Source organism: Anser cygnoides, chromosome 16 (genome assembly GCF_040182565.1).
Source record: "Anser cygnoides isolate HZ-2024a breed goose chromosome 16, Taihu_goose_T2T_genome, whole genome shotgun sequence".
Lineage (NCBI taxonomy): Eukaryota > Metazoa > Chordata > Aves > Anseriformes > Anatidae > Anser > Anser cygnoides.
In genome coordinates, this window is record NC_089888.1 from 2,371,328 (window position 1) to 2,388,957 (window position 17,630).

A 17,630-nucleotide genomic window follows, 5' to 3' on the forward strand; every position below is an offset into this window, starting at 1 on the left:
GCACACAGTGAGCTGTAAACGCTGAAACACCTGGGCGCAAAGCCCCGAAAACTGATGTGGAAGGAGCTGAAACCCCCACCACAGGAGGAAGGAAACCTGAGGGCATTCACCCTGTCCAGAAAGCTGCCCTTTGGAGGACAACCGCTGCCCCTGCACGCTCTGAGCACCTTTTCCAATGGCCTTCGCACGAGCACAGCACGAGGCCCCGCAGTTCTCTCCGGATATCCCTAGTGCTCTGCAGGGGAAGCAGGAGGAAAGCAGGGCCCCCTCTGCTGCTCCTGTGACCAGCTGGGCTCCTGGGGGGTGCTTTGCCTGGGTGGGCAGCCCTGGTGGCTGCTGGTGGCACTGCCCCAGCCCCTGCCTCCCAAATCGCAGGAGCTCCGCTAGAAAGGAACACCCCCAGCGCCAAGGCAAACCCAGGCAGGCAGCCCAGATCCATACCAATTACCGGCACTGCGGATTATTCGTTCTCACACCGTGCGGGGCCTCTTTGGGAAAAAAAAAAATCTCAAATTTTATGTCTGGGCAAATGGGATTTTTTTTTTTTTTTTTGCAGAGCTCAGTGCGTCAGATCCTAACCCGGGGCTTGGGGGGCTGGAGGCAATTATAAAAGGGGTACAGCACCTGCCAGACCCCATAGCAGTACCCAGAGAGAACGGCCTTTTGGGGGGTCTCAGTTATCTCAGATGATCCCAAATCATTTGGAGATGGATTTTCTGGAGGGTAGATCCAATCCTAAATAGGATTTAGGGAATTGTTTCAGCTGGGACAGGATCTGAAGGTGGATGGATGGAGGCAAGGCGCTAAACTTCCAGCCACCGCAGGTTTTGCCTGCTCAGGTCTCTTTTATTTCAAATAGCCGAACATCAAAGGACGGATGAGCACTATTTTTTTTTTTTTTTTGGTCCAACCTTGCGGGGATGCACTTCCACTCAGGTGTGACAATGGTGGTGCCCGCAGGGATGGCGGGCGTTGGGTGCAGCCCTGCTCTCCGGCAGGATCCGGCCCGAGCTGTGGCTTTAAGTCCCTCGGAGGCTGGCTGTAAGGTGGCTGAACCTCGCCCCGATTACCCAGGTCTGGCAGCTCTCTCCTCTCCCCGTCCCCTACTATTTATAGTCCGGCGGGCTGTCAGGCTCCGCTGCGCTGCCGCTACGGGCAGCCCCATTTCTGTGCAGGCAGCGTGGTCGCCAGCAAGGCTGCCCTTGCGTAAAAAGAGGAGATTATTTCTTGGCAAAGCACTAAAAAGTGGGAGGGAAGAACAAGGGACTTGTACGCTCATCCCTGCAGTGCATTACCACCCGTGTCCGTCCTCGGCGCATCCAGACCTGAGGCAACACCACCGCTCCTGTCCCAAAAAGGTCTGGATTAGTTTCTTTAAATACTGTTTAAAGCCTTCCTTTTCAAAGCTTCTTTTTACTTTTTCTGGCACTCACTGGAACACTGCATAAAAGACATCCTCCCTGTCACGTTTCTAAGAAAATACCCGTGAACTCTAACATTCAGAAAAAGGAAGGTCTCCCTTTAAACATTAATGAGAGGTTAGTACCATTTTAATCTACACGATGTTTAAGTGTTTAACCCTGAGACTATGAACTAACAGTACCTGACTTAGCTGTTAAATTCACTGAAAGATGGTCAAGGCCATGCAATTGGTCTAGACTATTACATAGCTTAATTCAAAATTAGCATTCTTTTGACCTGTATTTGGCTTTGGGACGCAGAAAATTTTGCATTACCTTGTAATTGCACAGCCGACACAGGTATAGATATTCTGACCACGACGTGATATTTTTTAACACAAAGAAAATGTCCTGATAACGCTGAAAGAGATTATTTATGGTTTCCTCGTCCTAGGGCTGGAGCCCCATCCCCTGTTAAATGAAACGACGTTCATAAGCCACAGATTCTCTAGCAAGAGCAATACATATTGCAAGCGCGGGGGCATATTTTGCTCTATTTGTTCCTTGCTTCTCTGTTTGCTCCTGGGCTAATGCGTTTGCACCGAGGCAGAAATGTGGGTCAGTGCCTGCAGGGCTGTGCCCAGGGCCGTGTCCGCCCCGCGTGTGCCCGTGCCAGGACCCCTGCCCACCCCACGCTCGGGGTCAGCCCTCCGGCACGGCTGGCCCCGAGGGGACACAGCGAGGGCTCCTCTCCCCCACCAGTCCCGTAAAATCACCCCCAGGCCGCCACAGGGGGTCCGAGCCCCACTCGGTCTCCATCTGCCCCACTCCCCCGGATCAGGAGCTCCCTCATTTCCCCTCTCTTCCCAAAAGCCCTTCCTTCCACCTCCCTCTATCCCTCCATCTTCCCCCCTTCCCTCCGTCTCACTCACCCCTCCACCTGCTCCAGCCCTCCACCTCCCATCTTCATCTTCCACCCCTCCAGCTCTCCCCTCTCATCCCTCCGTCTTCCTCCCATCCCACCCCTCTACCTGCCACCCCATCCTTCTCCCTCCTACCCGTCTTCCACCCTTCCATCTTCCCGTCCCTCCATCTCCTGCTCCTGCATTTCCCCATCCCTCTCTTCCTCCCACCCCTCCATCTTCCCATCCCTGTCTCCCTCTCCTCCATTTCCCCCATCCCTCCCTTCCTCCCACCCCTCCATCTTCCCATCCCTCCGTCTCCCTCTCCTCCACCTCTCCATTTCCCCATCCCTCTCTTCCCCCCATCCATTCTCCAGCCCCCACCCTTCCACCTCCTTCCCTCCCAGACCCCGCTTCTCTCCCCCCCTCCTCCTCCTCCTCCTCCTTCTCTTCCTCCTCCTCCTCCCCCCCGGCGCGCCTCCTCCTCCTCCTCCTCCTCCTCCTCCTCCCCCGCCCGGTACCGCATTGCCGTAGTGCGGGGGGGCCGCTGCATTGCGCTGCCGCCGTCGATAGGTGGGCCCCTCCCGGGGAGATAAAGCCGCCGGAGCCCAAGCTGGCAGCCTCTGCCGCCCCGACCGCCGCTCCGGTAAGAGCTCCGGGCCCCCCCCCCTCCCCCCCGACCCCGGTAAGAACGGGGGGGGACCGGGCTGCGGGGCGGGGGGGTGGGGGTGCAGCGCTGCGTGCGCCCGGGGTGCCGCGGGGACCCCCCGAGGGAGGGAGGGGATGGGGCCGGGCCGCTGCTGAGACCCGCAGGTGCCTGATCCCGCAGATGGGAGGTAGCCCGCATCCTCCCCCCCCCCCCCCCAAGGCCTTCGGCTCCCGGGGGGGAAAAAAAGAATCTAGAAAGAGCAAGAAAATCTGTATTAAAAAAAAAAAATTGTTAAAAAATAAAAAATCTGTATAAAAATATTAAAGAATCTATATTAAAAATCTAGAAGAAAAATCTATATTAAAAATCTAGAAGAAAAATCTATATTAAAAATCTAGGAAAAAAAATCTATATATAAAAATCTAGAAAAAAAAAATCTATACCGAAAATACAGGAAAAAATCTAGAAAAAAAAAACTATATTAAAAATCTAGAAAAAAAAATCTATATTAGAAATCCAGAAAAAAATAAAAATCTACACCAAAAATCTAGAAAAAAAATCTAGAAAAAAAAAAATCTATATTAAAGAATCCAGAAAAAAAATATATTGAAAATCTAGAAAAAAATCCATATTATCGATCTAGAAAAAATAAAAATCTTTATAAAAACTCTAGAAAAAAAATAAAATCTTTAAAGAATAAAGAATCTATAAAGATAATAATTCTATAATTAATTAAAAAAATCTATAAAGATAATTCTATAAAGAATAAAAAACCTATTAAATATCTATTTAAAATATATATATATATTAGAAAATAAAAATCAAGCCCCGTTCCCTGAGCGGACCTGAGCCCTGGGTGCCGCAGGGTGCTCAGCGGGCGCTGGGCGCCCGCGGGGAGCTGCGCAATGGCCGCATCCAGCGCTGGGGCTGCTCAAGGGCAGGGGAGGGAGAGCTGGGGGGGGCGGCGGGGCCGTGGCCCCCCGCACGGGTGAATCTCTGGGCGAGCAGCAAGCTGCCGCTGACCTGCTTTGCTTCCACGGGCAGATTCCTAAAATTGGATTTTATTAGACGTCAAAGGAAAGCTCCTAATTGTGCAGGGCTTGGGCAGCGCTGCGGCGCCATGGTAACCCCGGGAGATGCCAGAACAGCTCCCCGGCTCTATCGATTTTCATTTCGAGCCTCCTCCCTCCGTTTTACCCAGATTCAGGGCAGCAGAATTTAACCAAATCCCCCGCCGGGGTGCAATCCTTGTTGCCCCCGCCCCGCTATGCCGCGGACGGGGGCTATTTTTGTCCGCCCCGCTTCGCGGGCACCGTGTTGTCACCCGAACCGCGCGTGGCTTTCGGGGTTGGAGGGGGGGAGGCGAAGGCACCCGGCAGGGACGGGCGCCCACGGCTCCTCCCAGGACGCCCACGAAACGGAGGAGATGCCCTGGGGCTTGGAAAGACCTAGAAGGCAGCAGCGGAAGGGGGAGAGCCACGCGGGGAGGATTTTCCCCGTGGGAAGGGCACCTTCGAGGCACCGGTGACGCAGCCCTGGGAACCGGGGGGGGTCTCCGGGAGGGCGGTGGAGGGCAGACGCCGAAACCGTGGCGTCTTGCTGAGGGTCGGAGGCTGGACGTGGTGGCCAGAAATAGCCCGGCCAGCCTCCTCCGGGGGCGGCTTGGATCCGTCCCAGCACGGACAGAGCCGCCAGACGAAGCCAGGCACCCCCCCGGCCGGGTTGGGGCGCGTGGTCCAGCGGGGCGAGGGGAGGAGAGCCTGCCCCCGGCGGGGCTGGGGATGCTGCGGAAGGCAAGGGGGGCTCTGCTGACGCCTGCCTTTTCCCCCCCTGCAGCCTCCCCAAAAACGCAGCTGCGCCCCCACAGCCCCCCCCGCCGCCCGCCCGCCACGCGTAGCCCGCCAGCATGGGGAAGGAGAAGACGCACATCAACATCGTCGTCATTGGGCATGTGGACTCTGGGAAATCCACCACCACCGGGCACCTCATCTACAAATGCGGGGGCATTGACAAAAGGACCATCGAGAAATTTGAGAAGGAGGCTGCCGAGGTGAGGAGCCCGTCCCCACCCCCGTGCGCCCCCTCCCCACCCCCAGGGGTGCCGAGACCCCCCCAGCTCCGCGCCGATGCCCCGCAAATATCCCAGGGGCGATGCTCCCCTTCTCCTGGGGCTGCCCTTCTCGTACCTTCTCTTTCTCCCTTTGTTCCCATCACATTTTTCCCCCTCTGTCTCCCCAACTCCCCTGGCTCCTCCAGCCTCGGTAAAAATGGGCCATTTGGGTGCTCGCCCCCCCTCCTCGCTGGAGCTGAGCCCACCACCACCTGGTGGTCTCCCTGCTGCAAGGTGCTCCTGAAGGGGCTTGGCGAGATTTGGAGGGTGGATTAGGGATTGCAATTCCTAATTCCGGCAGCAATTGCGAGGGTTCTGGGAGAGCCACAAACCCTAGTGCTTCAGGGCATGAAATCCCCTCTAAATTTTGTGCACGAGGAGGAAAAACCAAAGGAAAATCTCCTTCCAGTGCCTGCTGGAGCACGCAGCACCAGCTGGACCCCCTGTTTGATCCAGATTGTTTAAAAAAAAAAAATCCCATTCCCATTCTTCTCTAGCATGGTGTCTGATGTGTGTCTTGATTGGTAGCCTTTAATATAGAAAAGCTTACGTGAATTAGAAGCATTTTAGTTGAATTCTTTTGTTTAACTTGTCTAAAGGAGGCATTTGTAGCAATATAATGCATGCATTTATCAGGCTGTTACACTGTAAAGCACCACCCAACACGTATGGCATGGCAAATGCAGAGATTAAGGAGGAAAAAATAATCTTGGAGACAGAGGAAAACGCTGTGGATTGGAAACTCCGGGAAATTAATGATGGTAAATTCTAGAGAGGTGGGTGAGGCAGCGAAAGCCGGGCTGTGCTGGTGCTAGGGCAGATCTGGTCTCTCACAAGATGTCTTGTCGTCATCGTTCCGGGAACCTTTAATGCAGACATCCCTTCATTTTTTCTGGCCAAGATCCTATATTAAAAAAAAAAAAAAATGGGAAAAAAAAAAAAAAAGGAGGAAAAAAAAAAAAGCTTTTCAGACCTGCCATTCCTGATAAAATGTTTTGCTGTCTGTCTGTCTCAACCCTTGGAATTTGCCAGTAGCAGCCGAGCTAAACCACCCATTTTCCTGCCTCATTGTCAGCCCCTTTTTGCAGCCCTCCGGAGAAGAGCTTCTTCCTTAGCACAAAATGATTTCTCTTTCCCCCATTTTCAAAGGATTGCTGATGTGCCTCGGTATATTTCCACCCCTTTACCTCCAGCTCAGGTGTGACGTGATGAGGTTGTTGTAGACATGATTGCGGCTATTTTAATTGAACAGACACTTCCCCTGACTTGCCAGAATATGCGGGGACTGGAAGCTGCTATTAATAGCCTATTGACTGAGCTTACAGACTCCATTTTCTGATGCAGGGCTGGGGAAGGGTTTTCTTCCATTAGGTGGCATTCGCAGGAAATGGAGGCCTGCGTGCACCCAAAAAAGCTATCAAAAAAACAGGGTCTGATTTTTTTTTTTTTCCCTAAAATAAAAGATTTTTTTTTTCCTTTTGACTTCAAGGGCAGGGGTAATAGTATCTCTAAAAGTAGAGCTGTTCTTTAAAAAAAAAATTCATTATTTGTGGTCTCCAAATAGAAAGCTGTCCCTCTGCTGGGGTTTGATCAAGGAAAATCAGGCAGTTTCTGGCACTGAACAGTGAAGGTATTGTGCAAAGCTAGATAATACTGTGTTTTTTCAACAACAGCCCTGGGTAACTGAATATACCCCGTGAAAGGAGGGAAGCTGTTTGCTAAATAAAGGATCTCATTTGTCTTCACGTTACGTCTCTTGGTGCGTTTGCAGAATATAGACAGCTTTTTGTGGGTGCGGATGCCTGCGATTCCTGCACGGGAATCCTGTTTTGCAGGAGCCGGGGTGCGGGGCAGCTGGGTGCCCCCACAACCTGCTGCACCCTGGGGCATGCTCCGTGCCTCAGTTTCCCCGCCCATCAGTGAAAAGGCTGCTGATTGCTGAAAGGCCGTGGGGTCTGCTCATTTAGCTCCCGCCTGAGCACTCCCCGTTATTAATGCATTGCACAAAACGAATTCGTTTTCCTTAGCCCCCCTCCTCAGCTTGGGCAAGAAGCGATCACGCTCGAATGATGCCTTTCATCTCCCCCAGCAAGGGAGGGAGTGGATGCGCGTGCTGCAAAGGGTTAACCTCCCGGCTCCTGCTCTGCCCCCCTTGCTATAGGAGATGCTCAGGAGCAGAGACGTGATTCTGGATTGTTCCACCCCCTCCCCGACCGCCCCTCCTGCAGGCGTGAGAGCTCTGGGTTGGGGCTGCGGCATCGCCCTCTCACCCGCCGTTCCCCCCCAAGGAGGGGGGAGGCTTGCCCAGGCTTTAGGATTTTGCCTGTAATCCTCCCGAGCGAGCTGCAAAGTCATCGCAGCACTCGGCTGTTACGTAAAGGGACCGGCGCCGTTAATTCCCCGTGCTGCACAAGGTACCAGGAACCAGGGCAGAGCGCTGCCCAGCACCCCGCTGTGCGTGGGGTGCGTCCAGGTGTGATGCTGCCTTAGCCTTCCCGGCGAGGAGCAGCACCGGAGCGTTAGCTGCGTGCCGGCAGGATGCGTTTCCCTCCGGAGCGGTGATTTATAATGGCCCGTTAGGAATTTTATGCATTGATGCTCCAGAAGAAATCCCTGCTACAGAGAACGCGCGGCTCTGGGTGAAGGGGGAGCGTGCTGTAACATCTCTGTCCTTGCGCAGCGGTTACAGCACATTACATCAGCAGCAGGTGACCTATTTCTCTAGCTGAATTCTGTTTGCCATCTTAGAAAACTCCCATCTCAGCCCCAGACCTGAAGATCGATGCCCATTAACCGTCCCTCTGGGCTGCCCCGGAGCACGGCATGGCCAGGGGGGAGCTCGTCCTCCCCCCCTGTGAGCAGGACCCCAGCTCAGAGCTGGGGATGTCCGGCCCTCCCCCATGGCACGATGTCGAGGGACACTGAACCACAGGAGAAGCCGGTTCAGAAACGACGTTGTGGTTTTACCAAGACGTGTGCTTTATCACAGGACAGAGATTTTTTTTTTGTGGCTAATCTCGCCCAGCATGATTTTCTGCGCTACAACGTTGGCTGTGATTTTGGCCATTTGGCAATGACAGTTGGTCTGACTGCAGCTCGCAGTAGCTTTCCGTGCGAATTCACACACTCTGTGGCAAAAATCAATCACATTTCTCTTCAGCTCCTAGCAACAGTCTTTGCATTTCATTTTCTTTTAACCCGTTCCCCTGCTGCACCCCTGTCACTTAGGGGCTCCCTCGCTTAGTCGTGCCCTTTCCCTCTGAGCAGATGTCTCACAGGTTGGGATAATAGATTAAAATACAACAATAAGAAGCCTTCCAGCACTGCTGGGTAATTCCGTACCAGGATGATTTCACAGCAGCCATGCAGGGCCCTGACATTTCATGGAGGAGACCTTGAGGAGGCTCCAGCTCCTCCTCATCTGGTCCCACCACAAACCCATGTCACAGCTCTTCCAACGTCTTCTCTATCCCATTAAAGAACGCGTTGAGAACAATATCTGCTTTCACCTGTATTTATTAGTAAACAGATCAGAGCAGCCATTGAATTTAGAGGGTTTTGCCCTCAATGTTTGCAGCGGGACCCTCGGCCTTTGAGGCTATGGGAGCTGGGATGGGTCCTGGTGCTTGCATTGCCCTGGGCTTGCATTTCTCACCAACCTTGCCTTTGTGTTGGCCAGATGGGGAAGGGGTCCTTCAAATACGCCTGGGTGCTGGACAAGCTGAAGGCCGAGCGTGAGCGTGGCATCACCATCGATATCTCGCTGTGGAAGTTCGAGACCACCAAGTACTACATCACCATCATCGACGCGCCCGGCCACAGGGACTTCATCAAGAACATGATCACCGGGACCTCCCAGGTGAGAAACGGTGGCCACGAGCTACTGGAAGAGGGGGAGGCTGGGGCTCTCCAATGAGCCTGGGGTCACGTAGGTGCTGCTGGAGCCCTTCTGGAGGAGGGTATTTGGGCGAGCAGTCAGCCAGAGGTGTTGAGCAGGGTCTATGCTAGAAGCCAGGTGACACTTGGGGACCTTGCTGTGATCCTGCACCTCCTGGATGTCCAGGGAAAGGACCTCCTCAGCACAAAGGATGGTTAATCCACACCATTTACCCTACTTGGATGAGTTGGTGGTGAATGTGACCTCTCTGAGCTACAGGCTGTTATGAGAGGGTGTCTGCCATATTATTTTAGCCTCACACAACTCAGATATACAAGAAAGGTTATGTAGTCCCTTAGCTTCTATTGGCCCAACGAGACTCTGCAGGTTTTTTCTCTTTCCTTTTCCTCAAAACAGCTGTCTTTTTTCCATAAACCACATGGCCATACTCTACGGTTGATCCTCCCAGGGCAGGGCAGCGTCCCCTCACTGCACTGCGGGGCATTCCTGCCTCCCAGTGCCGCTCCCGGCCCTCACCCAGGGACACTACTGGAAAGACTTCAGTGGGATTTTAGGCTCTACATCCCTGGGTGGATGAGATGAGGTTCTGCTTGGACTCACACAGCCTAAAGAACCCACCCTGATTTCCAACACAGGTTGCAAAACCACACGTGGTTGGCAAGCGTAAAATAACGCAGGTCAGGTTCGAGGTAGATCAGTGGGGTTTTGGGTAGCAGCTGGCAGGGAGCCTGCCCAAGCCGTGCTTTTATCCCACATCCATCTGGGGCGTACTCAGAGCTCTCCGGAGCAGCTCTCTGGGGACAGGAGCAGATCACGAGCTCTCTCCTCCCAGGCTGACTGTGCCGTGCTGATCGTTGCTGCTGGCGTCGGCGAGTTTGAGGCCGGCATCTCCAAAAACGGGCAGACCCGCGAGCACGCCCTGCTGGCTTACACCCTGGGGGTGAAGCAGCTCATCGTCGGCATCAACAAGATGGATTCCACGGAGCCCCCCTACAGCGAGAAGCGCTACGACGAGATCGTCAAGGAGGTCAGCGCCTACATCAAGAAGATCGGCTACAACCCAGCCACGGTTCCCTTCGTGCCCATCTCGGGCTGGCACGGGGACAACATGCTGGAGCCCTCCCCCAATGTAAGTGCGCGCATCGTGGTGGATTTTTTTCCCCCCACCCTCACCCAGGCTGAAGCTGACTTTGGTGCTGTGAAAACCGCAGGCACATTCCGTGCCCCCGTGGTGCGTAATGGCCCACGGTGCCAGCGTAGACGTGTTTGTCACGTAGCTGTGGTGGTGCTGAGCTGGGATGAATGGGCGCTGTGCGTGGCCACGCTTGTTGCTGTGCCGTGGTCAGATGGCCTAATGACTGCCCACGAGCATCTCCAGGAGGTGATCTGCACGGCCGTGCTTCTGGGATGTCAGCTGAGGGTTGCACATCGTCAGCCCCGCGGTGACGTTAGAGCCGTCCGCAGCGATTGTCACGCTCAGCAGGAACACCGTGTGTGTTTTTAGGGCATTGTTTTCCCAGGCAAACAGCACGATCTGGTCGCCAGCTTGGAACAGCTCCCGCGGCACAGCCGGGCTCCTCCGTGCCGAATATCGGGTGCCTTTTCCCATCAGTGTCGTATGCCACCGTGGCAGCAGTGCCCCATGTTTTAGTGCTGCGACCCCGCTCCTTAAGATGAATTTTGCTTGGGAAAGTACCAGATTTCCCACGTGGAAAGCATGGTTTCCTTGAGCACCCATTTAGGGTTGCTCTTTGGCCAGTGGATTCTTAAATGGCCTCTTCCTGCATGCATCAGCGATGGGGATGGTGGGGACACGACAGCAGGGTGCTTTGGGCGGTCCCCTGCCATTACTTTTTATGAGCAGGGGAGAAAGAAGAGCTTGGAGAGGGATGGGGGCTCCTTGGCACACAAGCTGCCAACAGCAGTTGTTACTTGGGCATTTTTTTTTGGAGAAAAAGCTACCCCAGATTTATTTTTCTAAAGAAATTAGGGGCTAGGCAGTTCTGGCCCGAGGAAGGTCCCTGCTCTCCCACTGGTTTCTGATGACCTTGAGCAAGTCGCTCAGAGCAGAAACCCCCAGCAATCCCCTGGGGAACCAAAGGGAAATTTGATGCTTTAGGGGGCATTAGGACTTGTGGGCTAGGGGTCAGAGCTCCATGGCGAGGGAAGCAGCATGTCTGGGTGTGAGGGAGGTCAGGCATTGTGGTCCTGAGCTAGAGGAGAGCTGCAATGCAAGCTCACGGCGACCCAAATTTTAGCTCACGGCCTTGCGCAGGAAAGGCAGCTCCCAGGAATCTTGGGGCTGGCTTGGAACGAGCATTTTTGGGGGTGTTGGGGAGATTCCTGTCCCCTGAGGAACAGGGTTTGGATAAGGTCAGCCGCAGCCATGCCAAACGTGGCCGCACAGTTGCTGGGTGCCTCCGAATCGGGCTCCAAATGTCAGCAGCTGCTGGGCCGGGAAGATGATCCTGAGCAATTCTCCTATTAATAGGCTGCAGAGGGCGGGCATGGAGCAGGATGGGCCCCGCTGGCCCCATTCTTCCAGACGGGTCTCGGGGCATGATCTCAATGTGACGTGCTGGCTGGCGGGGCAGGGGCTGGGATAAGCAGCAGAGGAGGAGGTGGGGGCATCGGGAGGGAAGGAGGGCTGGGCAGGCTGCAGGGGCTGGGTGCTCAGCAGGAGCTTTGCTGGAAGGATGCGGGGACGTCCCACGCTGTGGTCCCCAGGGGTCCCCCTCCCACTTCTGCGGGGACAGAGCTGGGGACCTAGACCCCCTCCCCACTGCTTCTAGGGAAGTGCAGGCTCGGATCTCTCCCTTCCCGTTTCTTGCCTGAAAAATCTCTGATTTTTCTCACTCGCATGCTTCTGGCTGGGTTTCACCGAAGCACAAGGCAGTCGAGTGACGTGTCTGCCCACCAGGGGACTCAGCAGGGAGCCAGGATTAGTGGGGTGGCTGCAGCAGCCCCAGCCCACCAGGGTGCAGGGATTTGGGGCCGGAGCCAGCCCCGCATGGGGGGCTGCAGCCCGTGGCCCCGATGCGCAGCGCCCCAAGGCCAAACGACAGCTGGGCTGCGCTCGCATCCAAGTTTGACATTTACAAGCTTTTTTGGCAAGCGGGGTTTTTGCATCCGGCCAGCTTTCCGCTGCTGCAGCTGACAGAACTGGGCCACTCGGGGTGGGTTTGGGAGGCTCTCCCTCCGGGGGATGCTGCAGCCGAGGGCACCCCGCCTGCGGTGCCAGGAGCGTGGTGGCCCCGTGGCTGCAGCGGCGAGGTAGGGACGCGCAGGGTGCTCAGGGGGTGGCAGGGGGGTTAAAATCAGAGAAACGTGACTGCTTTGTGAAACGAATTTGGGGAGCAGCAGGAGTAAGAGCTCAGCATTAATTAGGGCAGCTTGAGCTTGCAGCACCCGGGGCTGTCAGCACAGGGCTAACATTTACCCTTTCTGGCTGGGTTAGGTCGGACTCCCCTGCCACGGAGTGGTGGAGTAGGAACAGCTCTTGGGAAGTAGGTATGGGGGTACATGAATGATGTTTAACTTGGGCAGCCCTAGAAGACAGCACGGTCCTATTTTGGTAGATGCTCCTCATCCTCGGGCCACACCGAGGTTTTGCAGATGGGTTTTCCCCTGGGGTGTGTCCAAGTGCTGCCTTAGCCGGCTCTCAGGACATCAGATATTCCCGGGACGTCAGATGTTCTTGGGAGGTCAGATATTCTCAGGATAATGCATGGAAAGGAGAAGGGACGGCTCCCACAGCCAGGTGCCACGGGGCAGAGGCTGCCGGTCCTCCCTGTCCCCGAGGCGGGCAGGGGATGGGGCGCAGGGGGCACAGGGGTGGCCGTGCCCCCCCCGGCAGGGCTGCAGGCAGGTGGCTGCAGGGACAGCTGCTCCCACGGGCGCCTGCTGGCATTTTGGGCCACGTGGCAGCCGGTGGCAGGGAAGCTCTGAGTCAGCGCAGGATGGATGCAAAACAGGGGGGTGCTTCGGGGGACCCACTGCACCCCCGGTCCCGTGCCACTTCCCGCTGGTGATGGTGCCTAAGGGAAAAGCCCCGTCCATAACGCAGGCAGCGTTTTAAATCCACGTGGAGAAATACCGTGTAAGCCCCTCTCGGTGGAGGAAGGGGCAGTGGCCTTGCAGGACTCTGATCTCTGGTGTCTCAGGGTGGTTTCAGATCCAGCACCAGATTCTAGCTTGCTGCAAGCCCAGGCATGGCTGCACCTTTCAGATGTGCAGCGTCACTCCAGGAAAGCACCGCGGTTCCCTGCATCAAACCGTGCCCTCTGCTGAGCACATTGCATTACATCTCCGTTCTTTTTTTTTTTTTTTTTTTTTTCCAGCCAGTTTTAGCTTCAAGGATCCAATGTAGGGCAGAACTATTTATGAAAAACAATCCTGCCCCTCATCAGCCTTGAAGAAATTCAGTTCCCAGCCTGAAGGCCGGGCGCTTTGCACCGGGTGAAGGATGGTGTGGGGAGGCAGCATCCGTGGGTTAGGAGTGGGGGCTGCAGGTTTGCTGGATTTAACCGTTTCCACCCTTTTTCTTCTGCTCATGGACGTCTTGCTCGTTTCTCGGAGAGAGGGGAGAAGGTGGGTGGAGGTGGAGCAAGGTGTGCAGATGAACCTGCAGGGATGGGGGATTGGAACGAGCACCCCAGCCCCAAATAAAGCCAGGACACATCTGGACTGTGTCCTGGTGGGACACCTCAGTGGGATCATCACGGGTTGTTGGGGATGGGCACATTCACTGCATGCTGTTGCTGCTCTGTTTCCAGATGCCTTGGTTCAAAGGCTGGAAGGTGGAGCGCAAGGAAGGCAACGCGAGCGGGGTGTCCCTCTTGGAGGCCCTGGACACCATCCTGCCCCCGACCCGCCCCACAGACAAGCCCCTGCGCCTGCCCCTGCAGGACGTCTACAAGATCGGAGGTGAGCAGCAGCCCCACCAGCATCCCTCTTTAACCCCAGCCTTCCTTCCACAGGAATTTGGGAACGATGTTTCCAGGTGTTGGGAAACTGGAGGGGATGGAGTCCTGGAACTTCAGATAAGACAGAGGAGAAGGGTGGTGGCTGCAGGGCAAAGACCCCATTTGAGATTTGGGTTGGAGGTGGACGTGCCCAAAGGTGCCCAGGCAGCACAGAGGGGCAGCGGCTTTGTGGTCTCACCCCAGGGAACACCCGATGCCAAAACGGCTGCAAATTTGGGTGTCCCAGAGGTCACGGCTGGCGAGGCGAGGTGGAGACCTGCCAGGAATGAGGCCAAGCAGCAAAAAAAGCCCTGGGGCCCGGCTGAGGGACGAGGCCAGCGGGGAGGGCCACCGGTGAAGCCGCTGCGCGTGCCTCCCAAATGCCGGTGTCTGTCACCGGCACCTCCGCCTGCCCAGCTGCGCCGTGGCACCAGCCATGTAGGGAGACACTTCTCCGAGCTATAAATGTCCCCTGGGCTCGCTGACCTGCTGGCACCACTGGGCAGTCCCGCTGATGGCTGCTAGGCCAGGCAAACATGGCCATTTCCAGCTCTTCTCCACATTTTTCCAAGGGCAGGTGTGCTGCAGGAACCAGGCGGGTCGAATGTTGCCCCCGTGGTCTTGGGCATTTTAAAGGTGAGGGGTGGTGGGCAGCTCTGTGTCCTCCCCTAGCTCAGCTGGGGAAAGGCAGGTAGGGTTCTGCCGTGGGGTTAGGCAGGTCCTTAGGGAGCAGAGACACTTTGGGACTGGGGGAGGCGGAGGCAATAGGGCTGGTGTGGGGGGACCGGATGGGTCCCACCAGCCTCCCCAGCTGCTTTTCAAGGTTGCTTCTCCCAGTCCTTCTTCACTTGACTCCAGAGGTGAGTTTTTCCAAATTCTCCCAATGTTGCAAAGTTCCAAAGGTCCCGTTCATTTAATTAGCCACCCTCGTTCCTTACAGCTGGGACGGTGTGGCCAGCAGGGCTGTGCTGTGGCACACATGCTGTGTGTGATGTGCCTGGTCCTCTGCACAGGAGGGCCACAGCTGCTGCAAAGGAGGAGTTTTCAGCATGCATGGGTTGCTCAGAGCCTCCTAGCCATGTGCGAGCCCTTTTTTACAAAACATTGGGTAGGAAGGGCTGGTTCATGGTAGTTTTGAAGAACCTGATGCTGATCTTGCGACTAATAACTGTTTTTTGGTTTGGCAAGAGACAAACATAGTCTTTGGTGAAAACCACTGGAGATACCTTGTTTTTATGGCAGCCAGGCTCTGGCCATGCTGCCCAGGGATGTGCCAAGCAGGTTACATTTTATTCTGCTCTATCCTTGCCCCACAGGGATCGGCACGGTCCCTGTGGGCCGAGTGGAGACTGGCATCCTGCGGCCCGGCATGGTGGTCACCTTCGCTCCCGTGAACATCACCACCGAGGTGAAGTCGGTGGAGATGCACCACGAGGCGCTGAGCGAGGCCCTGCCTGGGGACAACGTCGGCTTCAACGTGAAGAACGTCTCCGTCAAGGACATCCGCCGCGGGAACGTCTGCGGGGACAGCAAGTCGGACCCGCCGCAGGAGGCGGCACAGTTCACGTCTCAGGTCAGCTGCGTAGGGTTGAATTCTGTTCTGTTCTACCCTACCCTACTCTACCCTACCCTACTCTACCCTACCCTACTCTACCCTACCCTACTCTACCCTACCCTACTCTACTCTACCCTACTCTACTCCATTCCCACGAGAGGACCCTGGCCACCTCACACGGCTGAGCTGGAGGGGATAACGTGCTGGGGAGCAGCGTATCTGCCAGGCAAAGCTGAATGTTTTAGATGTGCGTGGCAGCTTGCCCAGGGTTTAGGACTCGGGTTTGCAATCTGCACACCACTGCATGTGAACAGGGCTCCTTCCTTTCCAAAATTCACCGGGCTCTGGGGTAGAGCAGGACTTGGTAACCTTCAGCAACTGGGTACCTGCACCCACGTACTTCTGCCCACTGAATAAATAAATGATAGTTTAAATGGCATTGTAAACAAAGAGAGGGTTCTGCCATTAAACCAGTTAGCTTTTCTCTGTGTGTGGCATGAGAGAGCATTGATTTCCCCACCCTGCTGGTCCTGAGCTGTGCAAGACCCTGTAGACAAAGTCCCTTTGGGCGGTGGCCCTGACGTTGCTGTGTCCCCCAGGTGATCATCCTGAACCACCCCGGGCAGATCAGCGCTGGCTACTCGCCCGTCATCGACTGCCACACCGCACACATCGCCTGCAAGTTCGCCGAGCTGAAGGAGAAGATCGACCGGCGCTCCGGCAAGAAGCTGGAGGACAACCCCAAGTCCCTGAAATCGGGCGATGCGGCCATCGTGGAGATGATTCCTGGCAAGCCGATGTGTGTGGAGAGCTTCTCCCAGTACCCACCCCTCGGTAAGGGAACGGCTCCTTCGTGGTCTCCCGTGGAGGAGCGTGGAGGCTGCATGGGTGCTGACCTCGCTCTGGCCATGCTGAGCCTCTCCCAGTATCCCCGCTGGTCAGACTGGGGAGGCAGGGGGAGCTGAGTGCATTTCATTGCTCCTCCACGTGCAAAATCTGATGCACAAACGGGGTTAGGGCAGCTGGGCTGGGACAGACTCTCTGATGAGCTGTTATCAAATGCAGGGATGGGTTTTCCCACTGGGAATAGTGGAGCTTTTCCTCCAAAATTATTGAACCCCAAAAGTGGCTGTGCAGGAACATTTCTCAGCTTCCTTGTCTCTGCCCTAAGAAAACTGGTCGGGAGAAGAAACAGGGAGAGGACACCTTTTAGTGCAGGGATAGTGCTTGCCTTGGTGATGGTGCACATCTGGTTTAGCAATGCAGAGAGCAGCTGTGATTTAAATTTAATAAATATTTATTTATTTACTTAAAAAATAGTCATTTAAACAGAGAAGGGCACCAGGGCGGTGCTCCTTGGTGGTCAGCACAGGCGCTGGTGGCTCAGGGCTGGTTCCCTCTCCGAGGACAGTGGTAATGAGGGATTCACGAGGTGGGCTCAGCTCCGAGGGGTGCACATCCCACCTGGGGGGGTGGCGCGGCCGCGTGTCGCTCACGTCCCCCCCCCTCTCCCCCCAGGCCGCTTCGCTGTCCGTGACATGCGGCAGACCGTGGCCGTGGGCGTCATCAAGAACGTGGAGAAGAAGAGCGGTGGGGCCGGCAAAGTCACCAAGTCCGCCCAGAAGGCCCAGAAGGCTGGCAAATGAATCGTGGGCTCCCAGTGCATAGCGCAGAAACCATCCCTGACACCAGGACGCTGCCACCGTCTCCCCCGGGCGCATGTGTGCACATCAGCTTGTAAGAGTTTATATGTCAACGACTGGATGCTCACCATTAAGGTCCAGTGGAAATTCTTTAAAAGGAAAAGCATGTTCCAGCGTTTGTGAGGCTTCATGTTAATTTTACCAATAAAACTGGTACAACATCCACAGTGGAAAACAAACAAGCAAACAAACAAAAAACCAACCAACCAAAAAAAAAAAAACAAACAAAAACCACCAAACAAACCAACTGACCCCAAAGGTGTGGAGCTCTGTGTGTGTGTGTGTCATTGAGAGGGGCTGGTTTGCTGGGCTCGTGGAGTCCCGCTTAGGGCAGGTGCTGGTGATGGGCACAGGCAGGGCTGGGACGGGTGGCTGGAGGACGGAGGACCCATGGGCACCCCAGTCAGGGTGGCACCCAGTGCCCAGATGTTCCCTGGCTCTCACCCCTT

The 17,630-nt window shown here is 55.5% G+C and overlaps 1 protein-coding gene and 1 long non-coding RNA gene across 3 annotated transcripts; one reads left to right on the forward strand and one right to left on the reverse strand.

Moving 5' to 3' along the window:
- Positions 1 to 295: 295 nt before the first annotated feature.
- Positions 296 to 4,143, reverse strand: LOC125184092 (uncharacterized). The gene is made up of 3 exons (XR_007167396.2): positions 3,975 to 4,143; positions 1,737 to 1,871; positions 296 to 1,345 (listed from the first exon to the last, which is right to left on the reverse strand). It is a non-coding gene; the product is annotated as an uncharacterized lncRNA (long non-coding RNA).
- Positions 2,778 to 17,344, forward strand: EEF1A2 (eukaryotic translation elongation factor 1 alpha 2). Of its 2 annotated transcripts, none has more exons than XM_066978289.1 (8): positions 2,778 to 2,948; positions 4,788 to 5,001; positions 8,741 to 8,920; positions 9,792 to 10,088; positions 13,735 to 13,885; positions 15,240 to 15,496; positions 16,078 to 16,312; positions 16,997 to 17,344. In XM_066978289.1, exons 2-8 carry the CDS (start codon positions 4,858 to 4,860, stop codon positions 17,122 to 17,124), a joined length of 1,392 nt encoding a protein of 463 aa, XP_066834390.1. In that variant the 5' UTR covers positions 2,778 to 2,948; positions 4,788 to 4,857; the 3' UTR covers positions 17,125 to 17,344. The 2 variants fall into 2 exon arrangements, with proteins under 2 accessions (XP_066834390.1, XP_066834391.1); XM_066978290.1 differs by lacking the exon at positions 2,778 to 2,948 and adding an exon at positions 4,457 to 4,475.
- Positions 17,345 to 17,630: the final 286 nt, after the last annotated feature.